This window comes from Zootermopsis nevadensis, unplaced genomic scaffold (genome assembly GCF_977971745.1).
Source record: "Zootermopsis nevadensis isolate Lab colony 2312 unplaced genomic scaffold, Znev_1.0 Znev_ptg000003l, whole genome shotgun sequence".
In the NCBI taxonomy this organism is placed as follows: domain Eukaryota; kingdom Metazoa; phylum Arthropoda; class Insecta; order Blattodea; family Termopsidae; genus Zootermopsis; species Zootermopsis nevadensis.
In genome coordinates this window covers 7,347,384-7,359,981 of record NW_028259135.1, presented here as the reverse complement: position 1 = coordinate 7,359,981, position 12,598 = coordinate 7,347,384, and the positions used below count along the sequence as shown (strand labels likewise).

Below are 12,598 nucleotides of genomic sequence, written 5' to 3'. Positions count from 1 at the left end.
CATTTGTTGTGATTAAGAATTTACTGAGTATTGATGATAAAAGGTCTTCAGGAATCGAATGCCTGTTTTAGTTCTGTCATCTTGCTTCTTCGTAATACAGTCCTCATCGGTGCTGAGGTTTGAGCGGTCTCACAAGTACGATTTTCCTGTTGTTCGTCTCATAATGCGCTGTCTTCAGAAGCCTCTGGCATTGTAAATATAGGTCAGACATATACTCATTTCTTGGAGAAGGTTGGGTACCCAGGTTGGTGAGTCCAGTTAATAGCTAACACGTGTGGAAAGAAACTGCAATTTGTAAAGGAAAAAATTGTTTTTTGCGAGCGTTGCAACCGAAAATCTTCTCTGTTTCAATGTTTTTAAACTCCCTGTTTCCTGATATATATATTTATTAGGCATTAATTGTTACAGAAGTAAAGTAAGATTTTAGGAACATACGCAAAGCTAGATTCCTATCTTATATAAATAGTCCTTAAGAGTAATTATTAGAAATCACGTGGGCCACATAATTTCAAATAAGGATTTCCACCAAAGACCACACCCGTTAAAATTGTAAGGGGCTGGTCTTCAGTTTTGAAGAACCAATCAAGAGAAAGGAAAATGTGTGACGTAGATACTTCTCGTTTTTGAAAACTAACGGCGTCAGCTTAAACGCTATGATTTTTTTCTCTCTTTACCAGACAAATATGACATTCGTAAGTTTTGTAACGGTCCAAATTACATCTTCTGCTGAGGTAATTTGGTCCTACCACTTAGTTCTTTTATTATTTTATTAGGCTGAATTTCTTTTTACTTTTCGTTTCAAAATTCTAACTTGTTGTTGTGTTTCGAGGGTAATACTGGGATGTTTACTTCTAGTTCATGGCATATACCTAACTATTTAGGACAAAGACGTCCGAGGACCTTCGGTTCACATGAGTCTTGTGATTTTACACCAGGGCAATAAACTGTCGTGAATTGGTTGTAGTCCCAAGTGTCATACTTCAACATTTATGGCGGAAATATGTAGAAAGTTAGTTAGACTTTATGGTTCATTGTCACTCAGCAGATAATGTTGCTGGACCTTACGCATTAAATAGGTTGAGAGAGGACTCTTCAACAAACTTTCGAGGTAGTCGCACGCAAACCCAATACAAGTCTGAGATCATCGTCTTGTGGCTAAAGCCAAGTATTATCATCTGCACATCTGTATTTATTCTTAAATAATTAAATAGTGTATAAATAAAGTATTATATTCAGCGATAAAGGAAGCTTCTAGTTGTCGGGAGTTACATGCCGTTAACACCCCTGAAAAGAGTCAAGTGATTACCAAGGAGCGAAGCTCCTATTACTGAGCGGCTATAGTTTTGGACGCAAAAATGCACCATGCAGATTTTCGAATAAGAAAATAAGGAAGTTTTCATAAGTCAAAGGTTAAACTTTAAAACCATTCTAAGTTTTAAAAACACGTAGGCGGATACACCAAGGAACTTCACAGGTCAAGCTGACTGTGAACAAGACTGGAAAGATGAAATACGCACATGCGTTCTCTGCAAATTCTGAGTTGTTAATAAAAGATTATGCCAGTTACCTTGCTTAGGGAACTTCATATTCAGACTGTACAAATCACGTGGTGTTCATGCCTTCTTTTTTTGTGATATAAATCAATAAGGATGTACCGTACGGTGTTTTATCTCTGAGTCTCACGCGTTAGGGGTTGTAGGATCGAGTTCTGATCACATGGAATAAGTTTTCCTTTCATACAGTATTCATGTTGTTATTTTACATTGTAAATAATTAATTTTTCAAAGTTTAGTATCTTCAAATGATGTGTAAATTCACATCATTGTATGGTCCTGTTGCAAGTGGCGCTAGTGTCGACCCCACCTCAAAAGTTCCTTCGTCCGCCATGTTGGTATTACGATCGTAGAAAATTGAAAGGTACGATTTTAAGGTAGCCCCAAATAGCATGACGTCCATACTAAATATTATCCTAAACATTTCAAGAATCCTCGAGTTGAATTGTGAAGACAGACGGACATGACCACTCCTGATCCATTTCATGGGCATCAAGCAAAGATTGCAGAACAAGTTATTAGGTCCAAGGACCACTGGAAGTGATTTATTTACATGACTGATGTGCAGCCACAACTGGTTGTGTTGTGATCAAGTTTCTGTACTCCACCTATTCTCAGTTCAGCTATTAAACTTCCTGAGACAGAATCGCGTTCAGCCGGACTCTAATAACTACGGACATCAACTTTGTGGATATGAGAATCCACTGACGCCCAGAAAGGCGTCTGCATATCCCGAATCATTTCCCACAAGTTAATGAACGAATGACCTACGGCGTTAACCAGTGTTTTGGTCGAAATAAAAATCTGTAGCGAAACACATCAACACAGAGGACGAAGAACTGAGCTGAAGTGAGATAGGATTGACCACATCCCTGCTGACAAAACACGAAATCACGTCGCTTTTGAGTGCAAAAGCTGGGTGTTTTGTCAGGCTGGTTGCAGTGGTAGAGGGCGTTATCTGAAGCAATTAATGCATGCCGTGGGATAAGTCGATAAATATTTTTTTCAACTACCGAATTCTCAAACTGTTTATGTTGCACATTAAGACTTTTTTAGAAGTTGTGCATTTTGAACCAAACCGTTAATGCTCCTACATTGAACACGTTAAGTCAAATTACCGAGGACACATTCACATGGGTACCCACGACGTTATCGCTCAGCTAGCACTTCCTTCCTGGACGTCTATGTTTGTGCCAACCCACGACTCCTCAACAATCGATATAGGGCGTCCCCTCTAATCGTTACTGCGTCATTTTTACGAGATATAACAGTGTCTGCCCTCACAATGGAAACTTTGCTCTCTGATTGTAATTTCCTCCTCTAAAATAATATTCTTTTTACAACCGTTTCTGAAGACTTTGTTTCTCAATAAAAGTGTATTTTTCTTTTTAAAGTATGCCTAGATTTTCGCGGTGGTTGGAACTCTATTTTTTGGAAGTGGGAATCATGTATTGTGTTCCTAAACATACGGTAGTGGAAATTATCAAGCAACGGTACATTCATTCTTGGCTTGCTTTCGATACTGTTAATAACAACTGTTGTTTCTCTCCGTCGCAATTTCTCCTTGATTTTTATTATTTTTTCCATTCACTATGAACCATGTTTCTCTTTCGGGTCGCCATGATGATCACACACTACATGCCTGTCTGTGGTAATTTTGCGGCAGTTCATATGCACCATGCGCGTTATTGCAGAATATACGTACGAGGGCGAGTCAAATGAAAACTGTAAAAAAAAATTAAATACAATTTATTGAATGAAAGCGGTACACAACTATATCATTTTTCTACATAGTCTCCATTTCGTTCAATACAGACCCTCCAGCGTTTACGAAGTGTATGGATTCCTCTAGAAAAGAATTCTTGTGGTTGTCTGCGCAACCACTCATGCACCGCCTGCTGTACCTCTTCGTCAGAGCGGAACTTCTTTCCTCCCATCGCCTCTTTGAGTGGCCCAAACATGTGGTAATCACTTGGGGCTAGGTCTGCTGCAATAGACTCAGGGGTCACAACTCTGTGCGCCTGACCCGAGGGAGGAGAGTCTGCCACAGACGTCACACCATTTCTGAATTTCCTACTCCACTCGTAAACTTGCTGTTGTGACAAGCATGCATCACCATACTGAACCTTCATCCGTCGATGAACTTCAATCGGTTTCACATCTTCAATGATCAAAAAACGAATTGCTGAACGTTGTTCTTCTTTCGTGCACGTAACTAGTGGAGCAGCCATTTTCAAATTGGCACTGTGATGGCGATATGTTTGTCTGCATTATACTACCACCTATAGGATACTCTTTATAGCATTGGTAACATGTCTGCCAACTTATAGGACAATGGCGCGATATTTCGAATTTTTATCGCAGTTTTACGGTTTTCATTTGACTCACCCTCGTACATTACAGTTGGGCTTTCGACAACACGGGGTACATCTTCCTTGAAAGCGGCGCATTTGCTCAATTCGCCTTGGAATAACTTAATATTGTGTGGGATTAAAATGAGTGCAAATTCAGAGTAAATAAGAACATCATTGTAATGTTTTTTGTAAACAAATTATGTGACATGATAAAATATAATCCGAAAGCATTTTCGCCATTGCTTTTCAAGTTTGCTTTAGGATTTGCAGTTACGAAGATCCAAGAGAAAACCAAATGGGACTGAAATTGAATGGGACGCATCGCCTTCTGGTCAGATCTGATGATGTGACTCTCATGGGGGGGAACATAATTGCCATAAAGGAAAGCACTAGCTCTAATTGACATTAGTTGGTATGGAAGTAAACGAAGAGAAAACTAAGTACGTGTGGATGCGTAATAACAAAATGATAGTCAAGGTCGTAATATGAAGTCAGCTAAAGGGACCTTTGAAAATTTGGCAAATTTCAGGAATTTGGGAACGACAGTAACAAAGGAAAATTTGATCCATGAGGAAATCAGGAGCAGAATAAATTCAGGTAATTTTTGCTACCATTCAGTTCAGAACATTTCGCCTATTTTGTCTAAAAAAAGTGTTACCTGAAATGTATAAAGTTATAATTTTGCCTATAATTTTGTATGGGTTTCAAACTTGGTCTGTGATACTATAAGACTAACGAAGACTGAGGGTGTTTGAGAACAGGATGTTGAAGAAAATATTCGGACCGAAGGTGGATGAATTTCAAGGAGGGTGAAGAATGTTGCATAATGAGGAGCTTCATAATTTCAACTTCTCGCCAAATATAATTAAACTGATCAAGTCAAGGAGGATAAGATGGACAGGGCATGTAGCCCGCATGGGAGAGAAGAAATTCATACAGAAGGAGAGAGACCACTAGGAAGGGTTAGACGTAGGTGGGACGATAATATTAAAATGGACCACAGAAAAATGGGGTGGGGTGGTATGGACTGGATTAATCTGGCTCAGGACACAGACCAGTGGCGGGCTCTTGTGAACGCGGTAGTGAACCTTCGGGTTCCATAAATTGTTGTGATCTTCTTAAGTAGCTGATTGACTGTTGGCTTCTCTCTAAGGACTCGGCTCCATGGAGTTTGTACGTATGATCTAAGGTTTATCATTAAGTATTATTTCAACAAAACGTTGTAAGCAAATGCTTATATTGTTGCTGTAGCTACCCGTTCTTCTCCCTTTTACTCTCCTTAACCCCGCCACTCTGTGTAGGACAACCCCACTCCTTCCTTTGCTTGCCTTTCTCTAATCCATAGATTCGTGGTCTTATCTTTGTTTGCGGTGGTGGAATGAGTGCCGTATCTTCGGTTTTCAACGTTTGTTTGGTGTTCCAGGATTTCAATTACAGACAACTCTCGGTTTATGAACTTTCGATTTACGAACATTCGCTGTAACGAAAGTCACAATTCATTCAACATTTCTTAAAGACGCCAATAGATAGAGTTTTTAATAAAACGAAATACCAAAAGTGGAGTGAACATATTTGTAAGATTTAAATAAATAAAGTTTTAAAAAATGTATTTATATCAATAATTATCAGAAAACTATATGATAATTATGCTGAAGTGTTCTAGCCAGTTAAGACGCTTTGGTTTACATGCCACGCAGCGTAGAATGTGTTCTCGTGGGAAAGAAATCGGTGATTCCCCCTATTGTAATATAATAGGATCGTCACTTATTTTGCCTGGGTTATCTTAGAAGTTCAAATGTAATTCTGTATTTGGTGAGTTGAAAAAATACTTTTAAAAATTTGAACAATCGTGGGTCCAAAGCGAAATAGAAGTGTTGATGCTGATATTGGTAGTAATAAAAGACGCAGTATTAGTACAGAAACTAAACTAGACATCATTAAAGGACAGAAATAGATCAGAAGCAGCTGGACATAGCTCGTCACTAAGGTGTGAACCGATCGAGTATCGAAACGTATACGATACGTATCGTAAAAGTTCAGAAATGGAAGATGCACATAACGAACAACGTCTTGGAACGGAACTCGTTCGTAACCCGAAAGTTGCCTGTACTTGTGTTGAGACGAGATGACGTATTCGACGTCCGGGGGTCACAGAGACTTTTCAAGTTAGTTTTGCATTTCTTTCTTCTTTCCACGTTTATCATTCACACTTAACGACACGAAATTCGACGTCCTTCAAGTGCGTCCTTATATCCTCCCTCTTTAGTGCCGAGTGAGAAGAATGTCGGAAAAAGAAATGCATACACGTGCAATTTTGTTGCAAAAAAAGATGAATGATTTACTTTGTAAAGTAACTTGCGAAAGATTCCTTCAGATTTGTTCATTCGTGTTTGATATCATAATATATTTTTTACATTGTTCTTGTAAAGAACTGACAAAGAAAAATATTTCACTTTGCAAAAGCATGCTGTTTATTGGACCCAAAGGGGGTGAAAGACGCGGGGGGAAGAAACCGCTGGATTACAGTTGACTCTTACATGTGCCAAATAAATCACCCAATCTGGTTACACAAATACGAACACACAAAAGCCAAATCATCTTCAGCGTTTTAATCAGTAGTGAAATTTTTTGTATGATTCTACTAAGTGTGTTCGGCGGACCAAGTATAATAGAACTTTCCGCATGACGCAAATAAGTGGTCGCATTTACTTCTGCGCGTATTGTCGAACCCGCGTTGGAGGAAGGGATACTGTACAAAAACTAACTCTGCACTTGGTACACATGTGGGGATGTCTGTCGTTCGAATCGTCCAGACCGGCTCTGGGGCCCACCCAGCCTCCTCTACAATGGGTACCGGGGTCCTTTCCCGGGGGTAAAGCCGGCCGAGGCGTGATGCTGACCACTCACCCCATCTAGTGCCGAGGTCAAGGAAGAGAGGAGCTATACTTCCACTCCCCCCAAACGACTACATGGCGTATAGCGGGACAAACTTTATTTTTACAAACTGTACACTATTCACCTATAAAAATAAGTCCTCATTCTATTTTCAAATTATTCTCTACCAGCGCATGTCATTTGTTTACAGTTGTGCACTGTCTGTATTCAGAGCGAGATTATGATCGTGCCTTGGACTTTTATGTTTTAAAAATTGGTTCCATTTCCCTTCCCCCTTTTACCTTTCCGGCATCTAGAAAATTAGTTATACCATATGGACGCGCCTTCTGCCCGAATAAATAAGTAAATATAAAAATAGGTGTCAGAGTTTGGCTGGAAATTGCAAACTCGACGTAATATTTGGTTCGCTAATAATGCGCACAAACTACAACACAACTTATGCGGAATCCTCCAGTGTCACATCCTTACAACTTTCATTTAATTAATTATCACTTTTACATTTACGTTCTGATTCCATAATGCTGTCCAGGAGCAATATCAGAAACAGTAAAATACGGAGACCGAGACAGCGGGGTACATGCAGTTTGCGGGGACCCAGAGGGGACGAAAGACTCGGGGGGGGGGGGGGGAAGAAACCGCTGGATTACAGTTGACACTTACATGTGCCAAATAAATCACCCAAGCTGGTTACAAAAATAGGTACACACAAAAGCCAAACCAGCTTCAGCTTTTTAATTAAGTGGGATTTTTCGTATGATTCTACTCGGTGTGTTCGGCGGAACAAGTATAACTGAACTTTCCTCATGACGCAAATAAGTGGTCGCATTTACTTGTACGCGTATCGTCGAATCCGCGTTGGATTAAGGGACACTGTACAAAAACTAACTCTGCAGTCGGTACACATGTGAGGATGTCTGTCGTTCGAATCGTTGGATTGTGGACGGAGAAAATAAACACAGCTCATTCTGTTATCTTCTGCTAACTCACTCTTATCAAATAAGTGATATTTATAATACAAATGTCAACGTTGGGGTGCCACTACTTCACACATCTGTCTTATCAAATACTTCACAATCTATGGACCTTTGTTCGCTTAATTCATGGTATATTCTTATGTCCTAGTTTCGTAGCTGTTTTGACCATATTTTTCGTGATCTTATTCATGGATCTTCAGCTGATTAAGAAATTCGCCGTGATTAGAATAAGTCAGCTCAGTGCAAGCCACAACTTCAAATGATATTGATTGTTTAATGATGTATAGTCTAAATGAAATATGTTCCTGCCGTCTTTCAAGATATTATCCCGGAATTTTAATGAAAAGACTGAGTAAAACCACAAAACATGTCCTTTAGGATGGATGATAACCCGGCCAAGATTCGAAATGCATTATGCCAGAATACAATTGTATTAGGTCCCTCCAAAGTCAGAACAGAATCTTACACAGAGTTCGTGGATATCAGGATGACATTTCAGCTTGAAGTGTCCAAATTGAAGTACTGTGGCTCTAAGAATTTATGCTGATTTAAAAATGGACGCGTGTTGGTTTGTTAGTAATCAATCACTTATTTGCGTATGATGTCCTGTGCTGTCGATCAGAAGATTTTCAAGTTAGTCTCACGTTAGATGGAGTTGCTGCTTCAGTGAACGCAACGTAAATACGAGCTTGGGATACTTCACAGTATAAAGGGAAGACGAGGGAAAGAGCATGTCTGGGCATGTGCAATTTCACTCAAAACATATTTTAAATTTTTATTTGAACGCAGTCGGTGGAATTTTTTTATAATTTCACTTCCACACTGTACGCAATTTCTGTTATCTCACAAATACCTTTACGATAAAAAAAGAAAACAGATAATATCACTAGAGGGTCAGGGAGAAAAGCCTTATCTCTGCCCGTTCTTCAAATATTACCGAAGCTACGAGCCACATCCACAGTCATAAAAGCCTCAGTGTCGTTTATAGCCTGACACTATGTTGTATTTCAGGGACTGCTTTGTTCTTCTGGTGCTCGTCGCATTGAGGATCGGAGCTCAATGTCCAGAGCGTTGCAGCTGCCCGTCTTCCTTGGTAGCGAACTGTTCCTCTGCATTTCTGACATCCATTCCGAATGACAGGTTGGTGCAATGGCGTCTTCAGTCGGCCAAATTACATACTTCAAGGCCACAGGAAGCGCTGTTAAATCGCCAGTACAGCGTTGCCAAGATTGGGCTCCATTCACTTCCCTCTGGACCGCTTTTCGCGTGTTCTATACAATTTTGCTATCGCCTTAGAGCGTGTAATTTGGTGAAGGCTGCTACATTATTGAGGTGTGTGTAATGGTACTGTCGTCAGGGATGTTTAGGAAAATAATATTGTGGCTGAATACGACGGATGACTCGATAAATTTCTGAGAACAAATTATCGTTTTAAATTACCGAGCCAGTAGGAATGGCTTCCAATAGACGAATTGATTTTGTAACTAATTCGCTTGCGCTCTTTCTTTTAAATGATTTTAAATACCAGTTGATTTGTGTATATAAATTATTTTACTATACTACTTTACTATAACATGTTTTAGATACTATTTTACTGTAAATATATTAATTAGTTTGTGTAAATAAATTATTTAACACACTTTACTTTAACATATTTTAAATACTAATTTACTGTAAAAATACGAATTATTTTTGTGTAAATCATGCTTACTTTGCACATTAAAATACTGTAAAAAGATATGGTATGAGACAAATGCAATTATTAACATTAAGATTTCAAATCAACATAATAGCAATAAGCTCCTTATCCAGAAGCATTTTAAACACATTTGTGGTTAAAGTAAACATCTGCTAACAAGAAAATTGTATTAATCTTACGTATTTCGGTATAATGTTTATATCACCTACAGAATTCATTTTAATATATTATTATTAAAATCGATCGAGTTGCTATATATATATTATTTTATTGAATCTTTTATCTCTTAATCTACGTGACCTGCACAACACAATAGTCTCTTTTGCCACCAGATGTCATTAATTAGATAAAAAATACAATTTCCCGTGTCATGTATTTTGAAGGTAGGTGACGGCGTTAATCTAAAAAGGGATTTAGGTTTTCACGGCTGAGATTACGAAGATGGGGGTCTTTTGGATTGTAGTGTAGTGTATTCTGGCAGTTTATCAATGTCGCCCGGGTAATCAAGGCTGCAGAGACCTCTGAAATGTCGGTAAACTTCCACCAGACTGCACGGCGCTACAACCCAGAAGACATCCTTCTAAATTTCAGTCTGATTATCTTTCCCTAAGCAAGTGTGGAAATAGGGATAAATCCGCCACTGACCGTGGGCCAGACGACCCAATATGGTGGGATTTTTCTTTCAAAACGACAGACAGCAAGGGAACAAGTGTCTGGGGCTATGATAATCGGAGATTCATCTCCATACCCCACATACCTCTTCGTGGTCTGGGGCTGTGACTTTCGACCCTGAGGTTTCTGATTTCGCTATGAAATTTAACTTCGTCCATTAATTTACATCACATAAATGCAATCTTGCCTCACTAAACCACCGTACAAATTCGATAAAATCCTCCCATCGTCTATTCGACATTCAAAGATATTGTAATGTTTAATTTCATCACATAATCGACTTTCTGCTTATATTGTTTATTCTATCCAAAACGGAATAATGAAAACGATATTAATTTTAGAATATCTCCGATGAACTCATGAGTAAAGTATTTTCAACAGCAATTTCAGATCTCTAAGATACGGAATAAATATAACTTAATAAGTTTAAATTAAAGAGTTCAGTTAATATTCCCATTCAACCAATAAAATCATCTGTTTAAGTCAATAAATCACATGTCATTGTTAACACTTTTCTGGCCTTCGGACTTTCTCCACTTGCACCGTGCCGACATCGGTCTGGGTCAGGAATTGTTTTGAGTTTATTTCTGCGAGAAGAATATGTTGCACGGTAAACATGAAGACCATAAAGTCTATATTGTTGCATAACATAACGCATATAATTTAAGTAAACGGGGATAACATAACCTAATTTCGACAAACTCTTGAAGTAGAGCTTTTCTCGAGGAGCCAACATAAACTCAGCTGGTCGACCTCTTAATAAAATCAGACGTATTCGTGGTGACTGGGTCTGCAGGTGTTAGCAGCAAACAAATTCAAACGAAACCAACTGCACTTAAGCTGTATTAAATTACATAGATTCAAAACTATAGCCGGAACCATTCTATAATGAATTTCAGGTTTGGCATCTACACTCAGATTCTGGATATTTCCGGGAACGGCCTCCCATATCTGAGCAAGACTTCGCTGAGGAACATGGGAGTTATCTCCCTCATAGAACTGAACGCATCTAGGAACAGCATAATTGACATCCACGAGGAGGCTTTCGTTGGCCAGAGCAGGTTGCAGACACTGGACCTCTCCAGTAACAATCTCAGCTACATCGATCCAAATGCCTTTATTCGCAATCCTTCACTCAAATGGCTCTCACTCTCTGGTAACGGATTTGGTATGCTCCCTGAAGAAGGTTATTTTCTTTACTCAGATTCTGTAAGTGTTTTACATCTGTCTGCATGTAACCTGCGTCACATCCCAACAGAAAGTTTTCACGGTCTTCCAAATCTTCAAGAATTATACATTTCTCATAACGTCATCGATATTCTGCCTCCTTTAGGTACCGGGTTCCTAACTGTACTTGATATAAGTAATAACAATTTGAGAGATTTGGAGTCTGATATTTTCACTTCTTCGCCTAAGATCATTCGTCTGAATTTAAGCTATAATGGACTGAGGACTCTGAATATAGAAATGTTGCCTCAACTGGTCCACGTAATTGGAGCTGGTGATTTAATTGGCAACCCTTGGTTATGCGACTGTGTTATGTATAACACGACTTACTCCTGGTGTCGTAACAACGGCGTTCACTTGAAATTGACGTGTTCAAGTCCTCCGAAGTTTAAGGGCAGGAAATGGACTGTCTATGATAGAGAAGGGTGTGATGAAAATAACTTCGATGAAGTGGACGAATGTAACGTAACTAGTGACGGATTAACACCAGTGGAGAAGCATGCAAAATTCGAAAATCTGCAGGAGTCTGCTGATATTTTAACAAGTCGGGAACAGGATACGAAATTATCAAAGTATTTCTATACGTCTTTAGCCCTTTTTGTTCTATTAATTGTTCTTTCGACCGTGGCTGTTGGGATGTTTTGTTACTTGAGGAAGTCTCGTGCGTCAGTACTTAAGGGCCCTGCCTTAAATGAGGAAGAGGAGAGTCATTTATCAAGTGTCTGAACCGCAAAATCCAACTTTTGTTTTGAATAATGTCGTCTAGAACAATGGTCTTCAACCGGTGGTCCGCGGACCGGCGCCGGGCCGCAAGAATTTATTGCCGGTCCGCGAAAGATTTCACCCGACTATACCGCTACATGATTCGGGGAATTCCCACTGTTGCGAGGCGAGCGGCGAGCTGGGCGCTGCACGCGACGAGTATAGACGAAGTGCGCGGCCGCCGAATGCCAGTATTGCGTCAGCTCGCCTGTCGACGACACGTATTGTTTTTTTTAATATTGTGTTGTGGAATTTCGGAAAACAAATTATTTCTTTCGTAAAATTTGAAACCCTACAAGATGGATAAACAAAAGGTCACACAGAAAAACCTTTTAACCTTCTTTAGTAGAGGCAAGGACAATATTCAGAAGAAAATTAGTGATGGCGCCGAAAGTATGCCAAGTACTAGTGCTTCAAGTTTAGAAGAAACAAAGAAAAAGAAATATCCTGATACTTCGGAAT

At 39.3% G+C, this 12,598-nt stretch overlaps 1 protein-coding gene across 2 annotated transcripts in view; it reads left to right on the top strand.

Moving 5' to 3' along the window:
- Window positions 1–12,249, top strand: part of LOC110835665 (leucine-rich repeat and fibronectin type III domain-containing protein 1-like protein) — a 162,246-nt gene extending 149,997 nt beyond the window's left edge. Inside the window, exons 2-3 of one of the 2 annotated variants that reach the window (XM_087341612.1) lie at window positions 8,788–8,916; window positions 11,047–12,249. In XM_087341612.1, the coding sequence (XP_087197738.1) occupies window positions 8,788–8,916; window positions 11,047–12,100 (1,183 nt within the window). In that variant the 3' untranslated portion in view covers window positions 12,101–12,249. The remainder of the gene's footprint in view (window positions 1–8,787; window positions 8,917–11,046) is intronic. The other variant, XM_087341625.1, reaches the window with a different exon arrangement.
- Window positions 12,250–12,598: the final 349 nt, after the last annotated feature.